The 23,203-nt window shown below is 40.5% G+C and overlaps 1 protein-coding gene across 2 annotated transcripts; it reads left to right on the plus strand.

The window, feature by feature from the left end:
- The first annotated feature begins 3,293 nt into the window (after nt 1–3,293).
- On the plus strand, nt 3,294–22,256 carry LOC137602523 (serine/threonine-protein phosphatase 2A 55 kDa regulatory subunit B gamma isoform). 2 transcript variants are annotated; one of them, XM_068325345.1, is made up of 11 exons: nt 3,294–3,431; nt 3,852–4,190; nt 7,241–7,397; nt 13,166–13,263; nt 13,685–13,850; nt 14,482–14,594; nt 15,145–15,322; nt 16,014–16,178; nt 16,875–17,044; nt 19,542–19,633; nt 20,340–22,256. In XM_068325345.1, exons 3-11 carry the CDS (start codon nt 7,316–7,318, stop codon nt 20,632–20,634), a joined length of 1,359 nt encoding a protein of 452 aa, XP_068181446.1. In that variant the 5' UTR covers nt 3,294–3,431; nt 3,852–4,190; nt 7,241–7,315; the 3' UTR covers nt 20,635–22,256. The 2 variants fall into 2 exon arrangements, with proteins under 2 accessions (XP_068181446.1, XP_068181447.1); XM_068325346.1 differs by lacking the exons at nt 3,294–3,431; nt 7,241–7,397 and having other exon boundaries at nt 3,629–4,190.
- The last annotated feature ends 947 nt before the right edge of the window (nt 22,257–23,203 follow it).

Consider the following 23,203-nt stretch of genomic DNA (forward strand, 5'->3'; position numbering starts at 1 on the left):
CAAATGTAATTGTAGGTGATGACTGGTCACACCATCATCACCAAGGTAACGTGACTGGTGTGATGCCAAACCTTCAAGACTGAATGATGCGGTGGTCAGAGTAGACAGACTGACACAGTGCTGTTGTACAAATCCAGGATCAAACTTGGGGGGTTAACAAGGATAAGCTGGAATGGATTTACTGTATATGAAAAAAGCTACTAGGAAATAGAGAATTAGTGGTAAATTACTGCTTTTTATGATGACTGTTATGATCAATAAATGAACTATATATTGGAGAAAATTGAAGAGAGTTGTCCTAGCAGAAACCAGATACATATCCACTATTTAGTTTGCTAACTACGTAGTTAATTCACTAACATGCTCTTCATATTTTTTGTAATTAATGCTGTATGAAAAGAATATTCCAGAATTTTCTTCCCAAAATTATCAGACGATAATTAACGAAAGTTTTCCTTTAATTATTACAGTAGTTATTTAGATTAATTACCCTGTTTGGCCACTCTCTGCGGGATGAATGCAGTATTTCTAGGGGGACTTCTGGTATTAAGCTATTCTGTGATGATGGAGCAGCTGGTAATGTTCATCAACTTTCAAAACCATTTGACCCTGATTGTTTAATAGTAAACCCAAATCTGTAAGACTGACATGAACCAGTTCAGTTTCCTAGTCGACAGGTGTAAGAAAATAATAGAAATACAATTACAAATTAAGAGAGCCCAAGATGATATTGTGTAACATCATGACGACCGCATACACTGAACAATGATGTAAAATGATATACAGCAAAAAAAAAGAAGATGTGTCTGAGAGGTAATGAGCTTTTTAGGGTTTGTGTTTAATTTATAACTTAAGTGATCTGCTAACCTTGACCTATTTGTTGATAATCAATGGATCTATTTATAGATACACATTTTACTTCTTAATTGAGTAAAAGAAACACAAAATTAATTTAATGTGAACAGTTTAACACAGTTTTCTAACAGATTGATTGCAAATGAGTAAAATTATAACATATTATATTCATCTGTATAAATAATATTACTACACCGGCTCGATTGTCAGTAATCCATTGGTAAATGATTTCAGTCTCATTTTATTACATCTTGACCACATAAAAGCTTGTAAACACCATGAAAAATAGAGTTCATCAAAGAAATCCGAAAAACAAGAAAAAATATTTCCTTTCTTTCCCATTCAGATCTGGTTAGAGCTGGAGTGACAGCAAAACACCAAACCTTGTGGGTTTACAGGTTCAACCAGAAGGTTTGGGTGAAGAGGTGGAGACGTGCAGGTTGAACAGTAGCTGAATATGAGAAACAATGGGTGGGCTCAGTGGAGCTTTGTGGTAGATGTTCGACTGGTGGGGGGCAGTCATAAGGGCAGATATGGTATGGTGTGTGGCGCGTGGCCCACCATTGGTAACTAGTGGGTGGGGGAGAGCAATGCTGGCAGGCATGGAGTAAGTCAGATAAACAGCTCTTCTTGTACCCTGCTGTGGGGGCTTTGGAGCCGGGTGGCAGACAGCCAGCAGCACCAGTGATGGCACCAACTGTCACTGGCAGCCCCCCACCCTCTACCGCCTCGCTGACTGACGCCTCTGTCTGTGCTGTGTATGAAATTCTCTTACAGTCACTGGACATTTCTGTTCCTTGGAAAGCCTCGCTGGCAGGCTTGAAATGTTTGTGTTTCTTCAAATGAGGATAATTTCTTAAATTCATAGACTGCATGTCACAGTGTGGCATTTACAAAGCCGTATAAGAATTAATTATGGTATGAGGTGAATTGGCATCTAATGTTTTTATATACCTGAAATGAAGGTTTATTTTGAATTCATGACCACTAAAGAGTAGAAATGACTAGCTCATTTCAAGATAGACCAAAAATGTGCTTTGGATAAATTTGAGCTACCTTTCCTCCCTATTCTCTAACCTTAGCTCTAACCCTAACCAAAACTACAGGCAATATTTTCATACTTCACAGATATCAGCACCAATTTTACTTGGATACCTCTCTGTTGGTCTGGCATATGCAGTTCTACCATGATGGACAACGGTACATGAATTTGTATCATCTATATACTGAAAAAATGTGTTGAAAACCCCAAACTAAAACTTGAATGTTTTCAACCAAAGAGTGAGTGTAGTAAGGAGGTGAAGAAATGGATCCTGGTAGGGAATGGGTGGAGGAAAGTGTCAGGTGTCTCGTGTGACAGAAGAGTCTCTGAGTCTCAATGGTTTAGACACGTCCACAGGAGAAATCATGACTATTTTTGGTAAAAGGGTGTTGAGGATGGAGTTACCAGGCAAGAGGGCAATTGGAAGATCACAGGATAGATGTAGTGAGGGAAGACATGATGAGGGTTGGTGTTAGAAAGGAGGATGCAGAAGATAGGCTGACATGGAAAAGGATGAAGATTTAAAACTTTAATAGAACCTTTAGTTGGCAAAAGTAGTTCTTATAACATGTTTTATAGAACATACATTATAATTATGGTCACCTGAGTCTTGTATAGCTTCAAGAAATGTTTGGGACCTGGCTATGAGAATGTTACCTGTTTTCTCATCTAACTTTACACAAGAGAGTAAAATACATAATTGATATGAATACCCAAAAAGTCACATCAGGAGTGTGTAATGTTACACATCAACTTCCTTGCCAGTATCTGTTTGGTGTGATTGTTGTGGACTTGATAATAAAACCTTGAAGTATCTTGAAGTAAATGATAACTTAATAAGAACATGCCTTGATAAGTCACTACTGTAATCAATAATTGAATTATCACCCGTCCCTCCCCTTAAATGAGATTCCGCTAACAATTAAAATCTCTGTGTGTGTGTGTGTGTGTGTGTGTGTGTGTCCGCAGTGCGTTAATTGTCCCTGTGCTAATTAAATAATGTGTCCAGGTAAATCCTGTCATTGTCGCTCCTCGGTGGTTTACACTCAGGACTCAGTCAGGTGGAACAGCCCTATCCTCTTCCTCTTTTTTTGCTCCCTGCTCTCCCTCCCATTAGTCACAACCTAATGAGACACTCAGCAGGTTCTGCTCTGCCACCCACTCCTCCATCTCTCTCCATTCCTCTATCATATTCAATCACCTGCTGCCACTGGTCAAGCAGACCTCAGCTCTGTGATGATTGGTTGAATGGGTGGCGTCTGCTCTGATGCATCACACACGTACCAGTAGCAGGACTGATTCTCTCTCTCTCTCTCTCTCTCTCTCTCTCCCTCCCCCTCTCTCCACCTCTCACATTGCCTTTCATACATACGCCTGAGCACAGACTGCAGCAGAACGCTGGACCAGAAGGATTTTCCTCCTCTTATCAGAGCAGCAGAGAAACCAGAGAGACAGTTACTCTGAGTTGGAGAGAGACGTTATCCATGGAGGATCTGCTGAGGAGTATCTGATCCGAAAGCTACAGAGTGTGTAGGTGTGTGTGTGTGTGTGTGTGTGTGTGTGTATTTGACCCTCTGTGTATGTTTGTGTGTGTTTGTCTATTCGTGTGAATTTACTGCAGGAGCAGCAGCACTGCAGATACGCCGTCCAGTGGCTCTGCTCACACCTTTTCCCCCTCCCCCCATTCATTTCCTCCTCACTTCATCTACTCCCCTCGCTTCTGTCGGAATAGCCACTAATAATTGTGGACTTCATCTATTTCTGAGAGCATAGGGTATGTGTATGTTTTGAATCTGTGAAGATGGCCACACCTGGACACGTCAGCCACAGGGTGGACATGAAGTGTGAAGGATTCTTCTCCCCTCACATGTGATGCATCATCTCAGGAGGCACTGGCAGCTTTTTTTTTTTTTTTTTTTTTTTTTAATATTGTTTTCGAATTCTTTTCCAGCAGGTTTGCATCTGGCTCTCGGGAGCAGTTTCTGTGGACCACTACACCCACCCTTCCCTTTCCTTGGGGACGGCCCACTCCCTCCCTACCTGCCCCTCATCCTCATTTAAGGATAGGATGCCTGGCTCTGCGCCCCTGTGCTGAGGAGGCATTGGCGGGCAGCAGTATGGGCGCTGTGCTGGCCGGCATCCCCACCACCCCCTCCACCACCGATCTGCCACCACAACGCTGCCCCACCGAGAGGGGCACTCCAAACAGCCCCGCCGATGGGCGAAGACACTGACGCCATCTCCACACTCCAAAACCTCGGCTTCCTCCCCGACCACAACTATGTGACTGAAGGTAAGCAGAGGGACGCAGGGCTGCGTGGATCATAATCTGTGTGTTAAACAGTGTCCACATTTGAAGACGCGTCTTTAATGTCTGGACACTGCGTGTGTTTGACAGAATGCGTGTCTGACTATGTCAGTAAAAAACAAGCTTCCTAATCTTCCCTAAGCTCTGTCTTCATCAGCATTTAGACAGATTTGCAGACAAATCAGAAAGAACTAAGAGGCAAAACACTGTCTCCTCACAGAATCAGCTTTGTGCTTTTGAAACTTTATGTTGTCATACTCTATACGTACGAATTGACCTAATAATAATAATAATAATAATAATAATAATAATAATAATAATAATAATAATAATAATAATAACCATTACTTTAATTGTCCCTCTTGGGGAAATTCTTTTTACACATCACACTTTCACATGTACATACTGTATACAGTATGTGTTAATTACACACACAGCGGTTACAGGCCCCAGAACACAGCACACACTAGGGGCCTGTAGGCATTTCTATCTTTTATCTAACAGCAAGACATTTGAAGCAAACAAACAAACAAACAAACAAACAAACAAACAAACAAACAAACAAACAAACAAACCATAGATTTCCTCCATATTTGCAGTTCATGGCACCTCTCATATTGTGATCGAGTCAATCACATGCTCTCCGTTACTTTCTCCTCTGGACTGTTAACAGGTTCAGGTGTCAGTTTGAATATTTTCATATCGTATCTCAAGTGGGAAAATATTAAAAATTCTAGCAGCACAACCCCTGCATCCTAATACATATCCTCATGTTGACTTACTAATGGGATGGATTCTACCCTGGGGAAACTCTCTCTAGTCTTACTTGTCTGTCTTGCTGCCAGTCTTGTCCCAATCCGCTCCTTAAAGTCAATTCATTATTTACCGAGCTTCTCAGATCAGAACAACGGATTGTCGCCTGGTGTTTGTGGACTCGCTGGGTGCAGGTCTATTTATGATCCCTGTGTCACTGCAGAGGGGAAATTATTTTCCTGTGTCTGTGCTGTAATATAATTTCCTTCTCACAGAAGCAACTTCTATAGTCGGGGGGAGGGGGGACCTGCAGCGCTGTCTGTGGATTGTGTTAATGGTCCTGTATGTATTGTATTGTTGGAATTGAAGAGGACGTGTGTATGGTCGCTGTCTCTGCTCACACCCACATAGTTTCTGTGTGTGTGTCAGCTCCTTTCAGAAAATGATTTTAATGAAGTAGTGGCAGAAAAGCCATCTTGGCATCCATCATCAACCATACATTATCGTCATGGCAACAGTGTTCAATGATAAACATGCTGCTTGTCAAGCATGGCCAAAGTGATTGACAGGTCATCTCCGCCCACCAACAATGGAGGTATTCATTATTCCACAGATCTCAGGCAGACGTAGATGTTATTCAGGAAGAATTGCTGATGAGCTCACAGCAAGGTGGACACGCCACTGAATGTGATTGGTCAGAAAGTGCTGTGCAACACATGAACAGCCACAGGGGAGGTTCAATGTCGTCTGTAAAAGTCACCATTTAACACGAATTTAACAACCAAATGAGATTTTCCGTCACAAATGAATAAAATGATCCATCACGTACCTCGTCTCCCGCAGCCTCTCCATCTCCCTCTGCCATTTGTCCATGTTCACCCCATCCCCCGTCACACTCCCCATGTCCCTCCCCCCAATGCCCCCCCCCCATCTTCTTTCCCCCATCACCCCTCTAATGCAACTCGCAGCATTGCCCGGTGCTGAAGTGGCATGTCTGCCAAACAATTATCTAACTGCTCTGAAGGCTGCTCACACAATGTGTTTGTCAGTGTGTGTGTTAGAGGAAAAAGACAGAGAGGTGTGTACGTGATTTTACGCCTGGGTGTATTTTGTTACCTTGTGTGTCTCCACCGCTCTTTAGTTTTTTGCCCTGTATTGCATTCATAGTCATATCTGTGTCTTTGAGAACATGGTGTTTGTCCTTTTTCTGTGTGTATTTGAGTGTCTGCAAAGGCTGTGTGTGTGAGTATATACACTGTAGTATGTGTGTTAGCGCATACATATTATTGTGTGTGAAGGTCTCCCTGTGGGGATTTCCCTGCCCACCTGCAAGGAAGGGATGCTTGACCAGCTTCCTTCGTTTTCACATCCCTCTGCTCCTGTCTCCCCTCCATCTGTGAATCCTCTTGCCCTTTCTCAACATCCCGCTTTGCTCCAACCTCAGCTCTGTCTGGAGTGACATTAGGTTCAAAGATGGATGAGGAAATGATTCAGAAATTTGACCTATTGCTCCATTTATTACTATCCTTTTTATGACTGTTTTCATTTCATAAACGATGCAAACACATTTTTATGTATAATGTACATAAAATATCAAGGATTTAATGTCAAAACCACCAAGTAAAAATGCAAAATTGTAAACAACAAATGAGGTCAAGCAACTAAGAATGTAATTAAAGATAAACATGCTTTTTTGTAAAAGGTATGTATAAATATAAACTATATATGAAGTCAATATAAGAACAACCAAACATTTAAAGGTCTTTGTATCTCAGACATCAATATTTATTTACCTGCTTATCATCATTCAACTTCATTCAACTGTTGCTCAATGTCTGATTTGGAATTAAGCCAACCAGTGATGAACTGACAGATCAATCAATGAAGGAAATAACTGGTAGTCCTTATACCTGTATGTAAGTGAGCTACAAGCTCTCTGCTATAACTGTCAGTCACTGTCACCTCCAGAGAAATATGAACTATAATTAAGACCTACACGTGTCCCACAAGCTGTCCATCTCTGTCTATCCTGCATGTCTCACTAAACTTCCTGCAATATGCAACATGTGAATAAAACATGTGTCGATGCAGAATGATCATCAGCACACCATCAGTATTTTTTTTTTCTGGTGGATATTCATGGCCAAATGTGGTGACTCAGTAACTCAGTCCCTACCCTTAACCCCAACCTCCCTGGTACCCCCCCCCCTTCCTTCCCCTCTGCTCCTTTCTGCTGCCCCTTTCCCTCTCTTCCCTCCCCTCCATCCTTGCTCCTCTTGCAGGGCTGCTCCTGGCTATAGCCTGAAGAGCTCCGCCCATCCTGTACACCCCTCTCCACCCTGGAGTCCTCCCCCAGGATGTTGAGTCCCATCCAGGTCCTGTGCTCCGACATCACTACCCTTTCTCTGGAGCCCGAGCCGTTTGCCTCTTACACTGAAGGTGTGTGCGCTCTCCTCTTCTGTCATCAAGGTCATGCCATCATCGCACAACTGTGACAGAGTGACACACAAGAGCTTTGTGTGTGTGTATGCCTATGCACTAATAGGGTGAGCGTGTCGTTCTTTGATAAGGGATTGAGAACTTTCTGTCAGGTGAATCATCACATGACTCTGTTATAAATATCTTGAACACAACTTTGTCTTCATCTGCTGTACCTTCTTTTTTTATATGCATTGCTATTTTTGCACCTCTTTATTTTTGTGCCTCCTTCAGTGCGTGTGATTAATAACTTGAAATAGTTTGACCAGACAGCACCCCGTCTTCTTCAAAGCTGGATCTACTTCTATTTAAAACAGAGGTTGATGCACAAATGCTGTCATATCCATCAAGCCAAGCATACGCAAACCTCTCAGCTTATATTTACTCTCCATGTACTTGTAGACATTCAGAAACACAGTTTTCCAAAATCCTATTTATTTAACGTTAAAATTAAATAAATAGTGATTTTTTTGAAAGCCTAAAAGTGTTTAGTTTACTGTCATCAAAGTCACACAAACAGGATTAGGATTAACATCTGAAGAAATGGAAGAAGTGAATTTCAAACATTTTAACCACCAAAAGAACAGATATTACATAAAACATAATGTTAATCTTAGCTCTTTATATAACTCCATTACTCTAGTGTTTCAATTAAAAAGAAGGATAAGTTATATGGAAAAAATTAAAATATATAAATAATGGAATATACATAAGAAATTATGAGATTCCAATTCACAGTTGCAGGCTTTAGTGCTGCTGGGGTTGAACAAGATGCAAACCAGCTAATACTGTAGAATTTTTGTGGGTTTCTGAATATTTATTAATGGTTTTATTGATTTTTATTAAAAAGGAATCCCACATCACAGGTTAATTCTTCTAGACGACGCCTTTGCGCACATGAAGCTAATCTAACATGGTTCGTCATCCCACTTCTTTGTGTCTGTAATGATTATGCTTACGCAAGCTCTGTTTCATTTTGCCAATGCGTCTTTGGAAAAAAAGCTGATTCCCTACTGTGGTCAGATTATATCACTCCAGTCCACACGTGAACCTAACACAAACACATGGAATGTTTTTCCCCCCCAGATAACTCAAAAACTGCAGGACAGGGATCAATTTAACATTTCCCTCCTGCTGCCTTTCTTCTCCTTTCCTTCACTCTCGCCTCCCCCTTTCTGCCTCCAGCCCATTTATTTCTCGACAGAGTAATTGAGTACACACACTTGTGCACACGTACACAGAAAATGCAGAATGCTTGAGCTTCAGCATTCACACACTCAACAAACACACAGCTACCCACACACACATAAATATCCTGCTGAGTGGTTGCTTGTCTTCCCTTTTAAGGAGTGTGTGTATTTGGCATAGCTTTAATGGACCATGTCAACCCTGAACTAAGATATCTGTAATTGGGAATATAGGATGTCTGCTATCCTTGCTGTCCCTTCAGCAAAAAACAAAACAAAACAAAAAAACCACAAGGAACTCCACGTACCCCCATTATCCATACAGACATCTCTCTTCAAGGCTGTATTTTGCCACTGCATTAATATTAATGATTAAAAAAATATTTCTCAATAACTCAATTAATTTTTTCAGAAAATACAGAGTGACTTTATCATATTTAACATTCTGCCTAGCTTATCATGGAATAGTGTGAGAAATTTTTATCTTGCAATTTGGAATGTTTGTATACTTAAAGAAATGAAAAACAGCTAATTCTCTTACACAAGGTTCTGGAATTTTTGGATATGAATTTTTCTGTTGTCGTGCCCGGAGTGTCCCCCCGCCTCACGCCCTATGCCAGCTGGGATAGGCTCCAGCTCCCCGTGACCCGCTACGGCGGATACATCGGTGGTACATGAAAATGAATGAACTTTTCTGTTAATTGCTACATACTTCTCAGCTTCTCAACTTGTCTTTGAACATAAATGATTTGCCAATATTATTCTTTTATTGTCTAGTAACACATCATTTGTCTCTTCAACATTATCTGATTGTTTAGGAGCTGCTGCTATCGTTTTCCCAGTGCATTTTCTGTGTCATCGCGTTCATTCATGCCTGTGTGCTGCTCCCCGTTCATCCGCCTGCATGTGTGGGCACATGCACTTCTAGTCACAGTGTGTCTTCCCAGCTTTTGCAGTGGGATGATGAGTCAGACAGACCTGCTGATGCTAATGGGATGTCTGTGGTAGACAGACACAGCTAGCTTGCTAGATCATAGCATACACACACGTGCACTGACTCCTATATAGTGATCCGTTTTTCCTCTTGAGAAGAGCCGCAGTGAGCGTGATTTTTGAAGTGGTTGTTTACATTCTTAGAGCTTTATTTTTCTGAAGTGATTTTCCAGTGCGTAATAATAGAGAGTTAACAGGCTGTGAGCTGTTTGTGTGCATGCGTGTGTGTGTGTGTGTGTGTGTGTGTGTGTGTGTGTGTGTGTTACAGAAAGAAACAAAGACAGAGGCTACAGGTCACAGAGGAGGGGAGTGGAGAATCTGTGATCTGTATTTTATTCAACAATAACACACTGCTCCTGTGGTTCTGTTTATCTTACCTCTTTCGCTGTGTTACTTTATTAGAGACACAGATATCTGTAAATGTGTTGTATGTGTGCAGAAGCACACACACACACACACACACACGCACGCACGCACACATACATACATACATACATACATACATACATACATACATACATACATACATACATACATACATACAAACATACATACATACATATATACAGTACATACACACATACAAAGCAACAAGCTAAAGTGAATGGTGTGAATGTGTGTTCATGAATTTTACTGCATATATGGGTCTTTTTGTGATTGGGTGCCATCATGTGTATTAATGTGTTAGTTATCCGTATATCTCAGTGTGGGGTACAGTGCCAGCCCTTTGCTCTGCTATTACTTTCGCAATATTTGTGTGCGGATGAATTGCCGTAGCATAATTATTTTACCATGCTCATTCTTCCTGTGAGGATTGGATTGATGAATCCTACTTCCTCTTTCACCAGACTACCATATACGGTTAACCGTTTACAAGTACTGCTGCCACTGATTGGCCCAGCCTGTTGCTATGACAACCCCTCCTCACCGACAGATCCCTCCACCGCTTCTGCCCCAGCTCCACAACCCCCACCTCCATCCTTCTCATTCTTCTACCACCGGCATCACCGACGCCACATACTCACTAACCTGCAGCCAGGCAGCAGAGTGCCATGGGGGAGGAATGAGGGGGTGAAGTCAATGTGGACAGACAACCGAAGAGGAGATGAAAGAACGAAATGGGGAAAAAGAGAAACTGAGATGAAAGATGACAAAGGAAGGCTCTGGGGGAGAATAGATAGACAAATAAGGAGAAGGAACTAAAACTCTCAAGTGAGAGAAAAATCATAAACACGATTTATTTTGATTATTTATTAAAAATTAAAATGTATGTATTTAAAGAGAGAGAGAGAAAGAGAAAGAGAGAAAAATCTGGTGAAAAAGGTTGTTTTGGTCTGGAGATTGAGGAGCTTGCTCTATCCCCCCCCCATCATGAAATCTCTCCCTCTCAAGGACACCACAGAATATGCAGAGCTACACCTTTGAGTCACTCCAACTCTGAGTAAATACACTCTATTTTTATTACAGTTGGTGCTTCTTCGGTTTTTAGCTTAGTGGACTCAATATTTGAAGGCTGAATATACGAAATGAATCCTGCATAGAAATGTAGGTCAGTCAAAGTACACCACATTAAAAGGCCTGTTTTGCCTGAAAGTTTTGTGTTTTGAAGACGAGGAAGTTTTATAGGTTTTATATACATCAAATATTTGTCTCTTGTTGTTGTTTTTGCTTCATTCATCAGACAGAATTCTTTACAGTAAAACTGGGTTTTATTTTCTTTCAATTCAATCATCATATATGCTAGTTATGCTATTTCAAATTATGCAAATTTGGAGATCAGAAGGAAGCAGACCAAGAATACCCTTATAAATGAGACTAGGCCAGGGGTTTAGTCTAGAGATGGAAAGGGAAGACCACCGAACTCCAGCATACAGTAAGCAATGGTGGGTTAGGGCCTTGAGTTGAATACAAACATGTCGCTGTAGTCAAAGTTGGAGGTAAAAACTGGGTTGTTACCAAATTTTGTGAGACGATGATGGTCAGGATGGACTTATTCATTCAACCTGATTATTGCCAAACATTCACTTGCTTTTGTTGTAAAATTACTAAGCTTCCACTGGAAGAAAGGAGGTAGAAAAAGAACCAAACATTGCAAAGAAATGTGGTGAGAATGGCATTGGTTTGGTTAAAATCTGTTTTACGATATTAGATAATCTGCATGAAAGTAAGAAACAGTAAAATTCAAATAACAATAAGTGTGACAGTGACCTAAAACATGTTTAGTTTATTCATCTGACAACAGAGAAAAGATGTTGTGTGTACCCTGAATGTGTATCGATGTAAAATACAAGGAGCAAAAGAATCTTGAGTTTTTACTTTGGCTGTTGACGTTGTTGATCACTTTCAAGATTATTCAGTGATTCAAGCTATTGCCATGGTGATCAGCATCTCCAGTAAGTGTGAAAACAGTTCAAGCACAGATATGAAACTTGACAGATGCGGTTAACATTAGTTCACTTCACACATCTCGTCATATTTGGATAAATAGTGTTTTGAATGAGAAGCCTGAATGTGGAAAGAAACAAAGATACTCAACCTGAAAGTAAAGATTCATATTATTATTTATATTTGTATAATCTGAATTTGACATAGTGAATAAGCAGTTGTAAACAAGACAATGGTGATTGTCTCATCCACATGACGATGGATGAAGGGATGCATTTATACATGGAATTCTTAATTGGTAATTTAAGCTTTGATGATCTGAAATGATTTTATGGAACTTCAGTCAAGGTTAGCTAGAGTTGGAGTGCAATAAAATTTAGGATATGTGCAGTCAAGGACAGGGACGAGATTATGTCCCAAATTAAACCAGATTTCTACCACTGACATGCCCTCAACAAGTCCTTTCTATTTCAAATTCTATTGACTGAGTTATGCAGGAAGTTCTGACAGCATCAAGCTGTAGATGCTAAATTGTTGATAACTTATTTACTCCAGTTATTACAGTGCTGTCAGTGAGTCAAGCTGTGTTGGTGTCTCAGAACACAGAACTTTATAACAAATATGCAAATGAATGTCCCAAAAAGTTGTACTGGTGTGACATCGAATGCAAATAATTTCTGACTTGCTGTTACATTCTGAGACAGAGATGATAGAGAACACCATTATCCTTTCACTCAGACACACAGGGTGAATGCATCACTGTGTGTGTGTGTGTGTGTGTGTGTGTGTGTGTGTGTGTGTGTGTGTTGTGGTTTAGATTTCCTGTATGTTTTGATGAGCTAATAATATGCTCTTTTTAATCAGAACTCCCACTGCAAACGATTCCAGACTGTTTGTGCTAGTGATCAGATGTTGTTTAAGTCTACACATTTGCATTTTGTCATCCTGTTACACGTTAATGCTTTTACTGTTGACTCGGTTCAATAATTTAATGTCAGATAAACTGATTAAATAGATGAATGATGATGCTCGGACAATTAGCTAATGGGTGCTATTCCTCTCTGTTTCTCTGCTGTTCTTTCTCACCCTCTCTCTCTCCCTCTCTCTCTGTCTGTCTCTCACCATCAACCCCTGTCTCCCTCTATATTTTGCCCCCCCCCCCAGCTGATATCATCTCCACTGTTGAGTTTAACCACACTGGAGAGCTCCTGGCCACAGGGGATAAAGGGGGCCGAGTGGTCATCTTTCAGAGAGAACCTGAGGTATACACACACACACACACACACACACACACACACACACACACACACACACACACACACACACACACACACACACACACACACACACACACACACACACACACACACAGACACACACACACACACACACACTCAGCACCCACAAACATACCATTAGTCATCCCAGCTCCAAGAGCAGTGATGAACGCACTTTGTTCCCCTCCAGCTACTCTCCAGAATGATTGATCAATAGCCGGCGTTCCTGCTGTGTCAGAGAGTGTATCATTATAGCTCTGCACAGTCCATGTCATGGCATTTCTCTATATGATCAAAGTGACTGAAGCTCGTGCTTGGGGGTGTTAAATTGCTATGTGATTGTACATGTGACCACATACATATTTTCTCCTGACATCTTTCAAATCCTTCCTTTTTTTCCCCACAGAGCAAGACTGAGCCCTTCTCCCAGGGAGAGTACAATGTCTACAGCACATTTCAGAGCCACGAGCCTGAGTTTGACTACCTTAAGAGTCTGGAGATCGAGGAGAAGATCAATAAGATCCGGTGGCTGCCTCAGCAGAATGCCGCACACTTTCTGCTTTCCACCAATGGTAAGAAAACCAACACGTTTAGTTGAGGAGCTAGGAAGATGTGGACGTTGTGATGTGCTTGGTGGTTATTTTATGGAAAATCATTTTACTGATGTTAGACTTTCTTGGGTCAGAAAGCAGTACATTAGTACATTAGGAGATAGTCTGTCCATGGATTTTTCCTGAGCACCATGTTATTGATTAATGTAAGCACTGTATTATTTATGATTAAGACTATGAAAAATGAAAGACTTACATCAGCAGTTTTGCAGTGTTGCTCCTGTAATGGTCACTTTCATTTTCCAGTATAATGCAGAGTCTTTCTGTGTCCCTCAGGGCTGATAAAGTAAAACCCCACTGCATTTCAGACTCCATGCTGTCTTTCAGAGCTGGCAGATTGAATTGTGGGGATTATCTTGCCATTACTTTGCCATTTCATTTTGTGTCTCATTTGAGTGGGTCTTTGTGCAAAACAGGAATCAGTTTTCTTTTTTTCTTTTCTTTTTTTTACATTTTAAGTATTTGCCTTTACCAAATATCTCTCCTCTCTCTATCTCTCTCTATCTCTATTCATAAACTATTAATGCCACTATTAAATAATATCAGCGTTTATCTTCGTTCACTGGTGTTTATAAGAACGTCTGTTTTCCAGATAAGACCATTAAGTTGTGGAAGGTGAGTGAAAGAGACAAACGTCCAGAGGGTTACAACCTGAAGGATGAGGAGGGTCGTATCAAGGACATCTCCACCGTCACCTCTTTACAGGTCTGTCTGCCTGCCTGACAGCCCGTCTGTATGTCTGTCTGTTAGTCCGTCTGTCCATTCATTGTGCAATTAAACTGAGTTAGTAAGTAAAGATGCGTTTCATGCGAAAAAATGGGTCAGTAGACCAATGATCCATGTGTGTTTGCATGAGTGTGAGGGGGAGTAAAACCTTGCTGGTGATCAGCAACACAACATCTGCTCTGAGTCTAATTTCGTCAAAGAATCAGTGGTTTCACTTGAATTGAACACCTGGTAATCTGTGTGAGCTGGTTTGTCTTTGTACAAAACATGTGTGTGTGCTGTGATGATGGGTACCAACTGTCTGTATGCCAACACAGACACACATTTTACATTGCGTGTGAAACGTGTGTTAATGCTAATGTTTAAGATATAAGATGAACTGTAAATTCTGAACTGAATTTGCTTTTGATCTTAATATCGAGGCAACAATTCAGGATTCCATTATTCATGACTGATGTCAACGATAACAATAAATGTTACGTCTTTAATTAGCATTAAATATTGTCTCTGCATTCACTTTCTTTTCGAGGTACCTGTGCTGAGGCCGTCTGATCTGATGGTGGAAGTGAGCCCACGCAGAGTGTTTGCAAACGCCCACACCTACCATGTCAATTCCATTTCGGTCAATTCCGACTACGAGACATACATGTCAGCTGACGACCTGAGGATCAACCTCTGGCATCTGGACATCACTGACCGCAGTTTCAGTATCCTTATCTGTTGTGGTGTGAGTGTAGAGGAAGGGAACTGGTATATAGGTGTAAACACACATTCACACATGAAAGAAGGAATAAATAAAGTATACATTATCACGCCCCCACATACACACACACACTCCATAAATTCCTACATTGCAAATATAGTTTATTATACACACCGTTGGGGGAGGGGAATGTTATTGTTGGGGAGTGAAAATGTAGCCTAATGAATAATTCAAAACCTGCATAAATTTTTCAGATCCTCTCTAAGTTGTAATCCAGCTCAGTACGACTCAGTACAGTCACATCCCTGACCCAGACAGGATTTATAATATTACAGTGGATCTGAATAAGGAATTACTCCTCTCCTAGCAACCCCCAGGATAAATTTATAGACGTATTAATATTGGTTTGTTGTATTTCTTCTGTAAATTATTAACACAGGTTGGTTTTGGATACATTTGCATACACTTATGCCTTTATTCTTTATTTTGCATGTTGATCACGAACCTGTGAGGCTTTCCACATCAGCTCAAGCATAAACATTTGTTCCTTATTGACTTAGATGGTGAATTAAATAGATAAATGAATGCAGGTGACTTATCCTATTTATAACTGATCCCAGTGGGTAAAAACTGTTTAGGCTTAAGCAAGCTGCTGATCCTTGGACGTTGTTTTCCTGAGCGATGCTGTCTCTCAGATATCGTGGATATCAAGCCAGCGAACATGGAGGATCTGACAGAAGTGATCACAGCAGCTGAGTTTCACCCCCACCACTGTAACCTGTTTGTCTATAGCAGTAGCAAAGGCACCCTGCGTCTGTGTGACATGAGAGAAGCAGCGCTGTGTGACAAACACTCCAAATGTGAGTAAATCTCCTGAGGGCATGGATGGAAGCATGTTTTTTTTTTTTTTTTTTTACACAAGAGGCCAGAAGTGGTCAAAATTTCTCAGACTGGCAAAATCAAAGAAAGTACATTTTGTTCCAGTCTGACGTTCAAACCAGACAGATTTCCGATAACCTAGATGTAAAGTCTGTCACTCATTATATTTCCTCAAAATTAGGAAGAAACTCCCAGATGCTCTTAACCATCTACATAAACAGTTAAATAACTTGGTGACTATTGATCCACAGCATGGAGGAGGCAGAATGAACATATGGTGAAAAGAACACCCCACCTACAATTGTGCATGGTGATGACTCAGTGATGCACCGATGCTGCTTTGCTTCCTTATTTACTGAAACCCTGCAGCACGTAATGTATAAGATAGATTCCAGCAAGTTTCTCACCATCTCTTAGGAATTCCAAAAGGATAATGAACACAAACATTCCTCCAAGTCCACCATGTCTTCGTTTCAGGACTAATCCTGGAATGTCTACAGTGGTTTTCACAGTAGTCTGAACTAATCCCATAGAATATAAATAAAGGCCTTTGCCTTTGAGGAATGGGCTAAAATTGGTCAGGAATGCTGACATTTTTGACATTTCTTTGTGTGTTCTTGAGATGCTGACAGTACCCTCTCCTTCCTCTGTCCCTCATTCCAATTCATCGTCTCCAGTGTTCGAGGAGCCCGAGGACCCCAGCGCCCGCTCCTTCTTCTCTGAAATCATCTCCTCAGTGTCGGATGTCAAGTTCAGCCACAGCGGTCGCTACCTGCTCACCCGAGACTACCTGACTGCCAAAGTCTGGGACCTCAACATGGAGAATAAACCCCTAGAGACATACCAAGTGAGTGGCTGACAGCCTGTGAAAAAAAATAAAATAAAATTCAGGTTCAGGTACTGTGATGTAATTCATTTTAGCAGGGAGCAATTTTACTCTGGGTCACTGTTCAGTAGTTGAGGAAGCATTAAAATACTTTCTCCATTTAATTCTATCTTCCTGATGGTTGCAATTGCTGCTGCTCTTTCAAATAAAATATAGTGGTGTTAAATAATTATCCATTTTCTACCACCTTTACTCAGTCTAATCTTAAAATCCCAGTCACTGGTGTTCCACTACTGCAGAATATGCAACAGGCATATTCTGCAGTGTGTTGAAAAAGTCCATTCTATAATGAGAGCACCTTCAAACAGAGCTTAAAGTAATTAATGTTGAATTTAAGAATTTCAAGTATAAAACACCTTGAAAAACAGTCATAGTTAAGTTATACACAAGATTAATATCAAGAATTAGTGAGCCAGAAAGGTCAGGGAGTATAAATGTGTCTTTAGCCTAAATTTAATATGGAGCAGCATGAATATGGATTATACTATTATTCTAATACGTAATGGATTGATTTTTTGACAAAATTAACTTGATAATTGACTAATGACTATTTATCATTAGTTCTCTTCATATGTAGGATGAATTTATTCTCTGACATTTCTCCTACCAGCTTTTATATTAAGATGGTACATTTAGAACCAGTCACTGACACAGAACCAAAATATTCTAACATACCTGCTCATGTGTGCAGACTGGTGGCGAGAACGTCTCCCAGCAAGATGGCTCAGGGTTTGCAGGCGTGAGCCTGTCTGTGGGTTTTTTTGTGTGATCTCCCCATGTCTGTGTGGGTTCCTACTGACGCCCACGGTCCAAAAACATGCAGCATAGATGAATTGATGATTATGGTGTCTGCAGGTGTTCATGTGATCGTGAATGGATGTTTTTCTCTCTATGTATCTGCCTTGGGAATAATTATACAGGGTGTATCTGTATCCTGTCTCTCACCTGATGTCAGCTGGCATTAGATCAAGCCCTTCAACGCAACCCTGCAAAAGACAAGAGGCTGTAGTCAAAGAGTGACGCTTTGTTTGGATGATTGATTGTCCTCCTGGAAATTTTGTGAGATCAGAGATAAACCCTCACTGACACCTAATGTTGTAACTTTATATATTTCAGTAGAAGCATCTCTGTGTGTTAGGAAGATGAATACATGTGTGAAACAAACACAAACATGCTGTGTGTGTGGGATTGATTTTTAGTGGGCTTGAAAGTATGCTCAAAATATATTCTGTGCTCAAATAGCTTTCTTGATACTTCTCTTGCTGATATCCGGAATCAATTAGTCTCTTTTGTCACTGCTACGTGTTTACAATTGTCAATCCTCTGATTATGCATTCATGCACAATAGGAGTATTTATCAACCCTTTTGTTGGTGTGTGTTTAGTATTCCTGCTGCGGGTATGTGGGTGAACGTGTGTGTACTCACCTGACGTGTGAGGGCCCATGAGGCAGCCAGGAGTGGGAGGCTAAGACTTTCTGGAGCTATTTATAGTTGGCTGAGTCTCTACTCATAAAGTGAAACGGGAAGGAGGGATACCTTACACAGTGCCCAACAACTAGATCTGCAATGCAGCATCGCGAGGGAGGAAGGGAGGGAGAAAGAGGGGTGAATATGGTGTGATAGAAGAGGAGGGAATGACAGGAGAGTTTGTAAAAGGGGGTTAAATAAGAATAATGTCTTGGGGAGTGGAGTAACATGTGATGGACGGAGAGCATGATGAGGAATTTAGAGCTGAGTTGCTCTTATTTTATTAAAATGCACCCTTATTCCTTGTGGAACTGACAAGACACATAATAGATGAGAAACCAGTGTTTCAATCAGAAATTCTGTTGGCTGGGGGGGGGCGTGTGTGTGTTCACCTGCAGCTGACGGTGTATCGTTTCACCGGGAGCAGAAACACTCTTATGGGAAAACCAAAAACGTCACGGGGTGTGATGTACAACCATGAGCTGACCTCAGCTGGACCATTTATTGATTTCGAGGTGACTGCTGACTTCATGCAGAATGTGAAAATAGGAGGCTTTAATGCAGGGCATAGTGGCTGGAGGGAGGTGTAGATTTCAATCCTTTGCATCACCAGGCAGACACAGTGCTGACACAGGCAGGTCGAAGGAGAGAGCACACGGGGAAATAATTATCAGCGTCTGTATTATCATGCCCTTGGTGAGTTTGAATATTTATGGATTTACTGATATGGAAAAGTAGTTGAGATATAAATATACTCCTGGCTCTCATATGGCTGAGGGCTTGTGTTTTATTATATCAGAGTTGTCTTCAGGGAGACTTGTGTTACAACTTACAAACCTTTTTTAACTTTATTGAGATGAGCGTACTATGCGTCTGTGTCTCCTGCTCACACTTCTATTTTTAGGTTTTATAGAGTCGATACCTGGGAGTGAAGCCCCGGTGGACATTAATCATATTTATGTCTGTGTGTGTTTGCGTTTCTTCCTTCAGGTTCACGATTATCTTCGCAGCAAGTTGTGTTCCCTTTACGAAAACGACTGCATCTTTGACAAGTTTGAGTGTGCATGGAACGGGTCGGACAGGTACGCCAGTGTTCTATGTGTTCCTCTACCCGCAAGACCTCAATGTGTCATGATAATAACATTCAGAGTTGGTGTTCTCGTGTTTTTAGGGTGGTTCACCACTTTCATGTCGGTCTGGAGGATCCAGAGTTTTCTGTAAACCATTTCCACAGAAAATGGTTTGCTTTTAATAGTAGAAAAATACCTGTGTATTTATTTATCCAAGACACCCAACAACAATGCTGTATTTTTCAAATAAAAAAAACCCCAAAAACTTTTGGACAAGTTTCAACATTGTGAATCAATGATAGCTCAAATCAAAGTGCATTCATACAAACATGATTTTAAATTATATTAACATTAAATTTACATGTGCTTTGTTTTTACTGTATTTAAATTTTATCCCACTTTGTACTTCTACTTCTCCAGATTTCAGAATCATATATTGTAGCATTGATTGCACTGGATTTTTGAAAGACATATTCATTTCCAGATTTATATTTTACTTTCAGAACATTTAATCCCTTCTTAAAAAGGTATTTCAAAAGTTTAAACTTTTTTTAAGGTTAGCTGATGGAATTTACAATTAGGAAGAAGTAACCCTTAACCTTCAGTTGTTGAGCAAACTTAATATTAGTTAATCAAGATTTTTAGCAGTTTAAGAGAAAAACAATGAAAGCCTCCAGACTGTGGGAGGTAAATCTTTATCTCTTCTTCCTCCACTCAGTGTGATCATGACTGGAGCCTACAACAACTTCTTCCGAATGTTTGATCGAAATACCAAACGCGACGTGACTCTGGAGGCCTCGAGAGAGAGCAGCAAACCTCGAGCCGTCCTGAAGCCGAGGAGAGTCTGTGCCGCCGGAGGAAAGCGTCGAAAGGATGACATCAGCGTGGACAGTCTGGATTTCACAAAGAAGATCCTCCACACAGCCTGGCATCCGACCGAGAACATCATCGCCATCGCCGCCACTAACAACCTGTACATCTTCCAGGACAAACTGAACTCTGACATGCATTAAAGAATGAATGTCAGCGGGGGTTACAAATGAGTTTACACCTGATCACACAGCTATGCCAGAATGTACACATTTTTGGACATATGCCCACAGGAATATGCCTACCACACCCATAAACACACGCGCTTTGACACACTCCATCAACTCCTCCCCAGCTTCCCAGGACTGATCGGACCTAGAAAGGGCTAGAAAGGGAACAGGCTGGATTACACAATGGATTACAGATTGTAAAATAATGGATTTCTTGATTGTTAATCTCTGGATTGTGCTCGATTTTTGATTGCTACAGCTCAGCTGCCTAGACTGGAGAGATGTTTACATGTATATTCATTTATTTATTTTAATTCTTCAGGCAATTTTTGCTTTCTTCACCTCCTCCTCCTCTTCTTCCTTTATTTGTGTACTAAAGCAAATTCTTGTCCCTTGTTCACTTTTTGTGTAACAAAAAACCTTTCGCGGTTGTCAACCAGAGGCACTAATGAAAAATGGGTCACTTATGTAACTGGTTGTTTGTTTGATTTCAGATCGATGACCCCACTTCTGTATTTACAGCTTGTTGGTAATGATAATGATGGTAACTGTGATGACGTGTTCATCGAGGACGAACTCAGGACCCTCTCTTTGAGTGGACCCAGTCACCGCTGAGCTCAAATGGATAGTGTTCACTGAGGTTAAACATTTGGTCCTGTAGATCGAAGCAGAAGATAATTGGTTATTAGACCATGGTCTAATATGAGGATGCACGGTCATACATCTGCTCCACATATTGTGTTTTAATCATTAATGATGTCTTGGTAAAACAGGCCTTCAACATCTCAGACTGTGGTCTCTGCTCCTGGTCCAGGGCTACATTGTGTTCCACTTTTCCACTCAATTCAACTCAACAAAAAAATACATATATACAGTATATTTAAATAAAACGAACTAAATAAATGACTGTAACAATCAAGCAAAAAGATGCTGCATGTCAAACCAATTTAGCCTAGGTGTTTATCAATTGACTGACTGATTTGGTTGCCTTGTTAAACATTTAGACCCAGCTGTACAAAGGCTTCAGGGGCCCCAGGGCCCCATGCAGCACGAGTCACTATAGAAGACCAAACTCTCCTAACTGCATTTGTGTCTTTGGACACTGAAGCATGTTTACCAGTGTCCATTTCACACACTTACATGTACATTTTGACTGAAGCTATCCAAGAATCAGTTTCTACTTGACTGAAGCTTGGAAACCAGAAGAATAGAGAATGTTTTCATTATTGTTCTCTTAAATAATTAAAGACAAAAAAAAATCAAAGGGCCCAAATGGTGTATGTATATATCAGCTCTGTTAAACATATTTGAGGTGATTCTTTTTAAAAAAAAAAATTGGTAATGGACTGTGGATCCGATCATCTGTATCAACGACTGCCTCTGAAGCTGCAGCAGAGAGATGGGACTTCAGTCTCTTCAGCCTTCCTCACTGATTACTTTGCTGATGTGCAGAAGACGTTATTTTTGAGAATACTTTTATTCTTTTCTTTTTCTTTATAAACATTCCAATTAAAATTCTTGTCCCAACCAACTAATGTCATATTTTCTGTTATTGTATGTTGAAAACATTGTCAAATGAACATTTATAAATAATGCTGATGGGTTTTTTTTTCTTTGTTTTTTTTGAATAAAGATTTCAAGAAATTGCATCCAATGAATGTACATCTGTGATTTTTACCTCTAAAGGAAGGAGTTTACATTTTTGCATTTGTTGTTGTTTTTTTTTGTTCTTTCCGTTTTACTTAACTGTTTGGAATAGAGTTTGAGAAAATATTTTGGAGAAATAGGGTATGGCCAAGGGAACAACTTACTTCATGTTAGTGCTGATCTGCATCATTACAGAATCAAATTATATTGTTCATGGTTCACTAGGAATTGGAAGAGAGGGAGCTGAGCTTCTGCAGAGGTGAGCTCCATTACAGATGTTTGGAAAAGGAAGGTGTGCCTCAGGGAGTAGGAAGAGTGACCAATAGTGGCATCAAGAAATAAGCTTCATAAGAAAAAAGCTTTCTTAGCATATGTTTACAATGAGTGTAATTCTTGCGATGAAACTAATACTACAATATTCCCTGCCCATGTTAAAATGTGCTCTTGTACTAGTGTTTATTCTGCCTAAAAGGCTGAAATGATATGGCCTGTGGCGCCACCTAATGGCATAACACTCTTATTAAATTAAAAATGTTTATTTCTTCAAAGCCAAAAATGTAAGAGTGAAATTTAGAGAAAGAATTCCATTTTCTTTTTCTGTTCAAAAATATTCAGCTTCAGTTGGAATCATGCTCGTGTTCGCTCAATTTAAATCCAATTTTTTTTTTGCTCTATGTTGGCATTTCCTTTAGTCTCTTTGGACTGGTGAAAGAAAAATGTGTCTCTTTGACTAAAAGCTCAACAGTTTTTACCAGATTGGATTTAAGAGCTTGTTCTCAGAAAATGCAGCCAGCTGAAAATGACACTATAGGAGAGGCAATACCAAACCCAAACAGTTGCAGGCCTGACAGCTAAATCATAAGCCACCATAATGCTCTACAAATCTCTGTGAAGC

The sequence above is a fragment of the Antennarius striatus genome, chromosome 10, assembly GCF_040054535.1.
Source record: "Antennarius striatus isolate MH-2024 chromosome 10, ASM4005453v1, whole genome shotgun sequence".
Lineage (NCBI taxonomy): Eukaryota > Metazoa > Chordata > Actinopteri > Lophiiformes > Antennariidae > Antennarius > Antennarius striatus.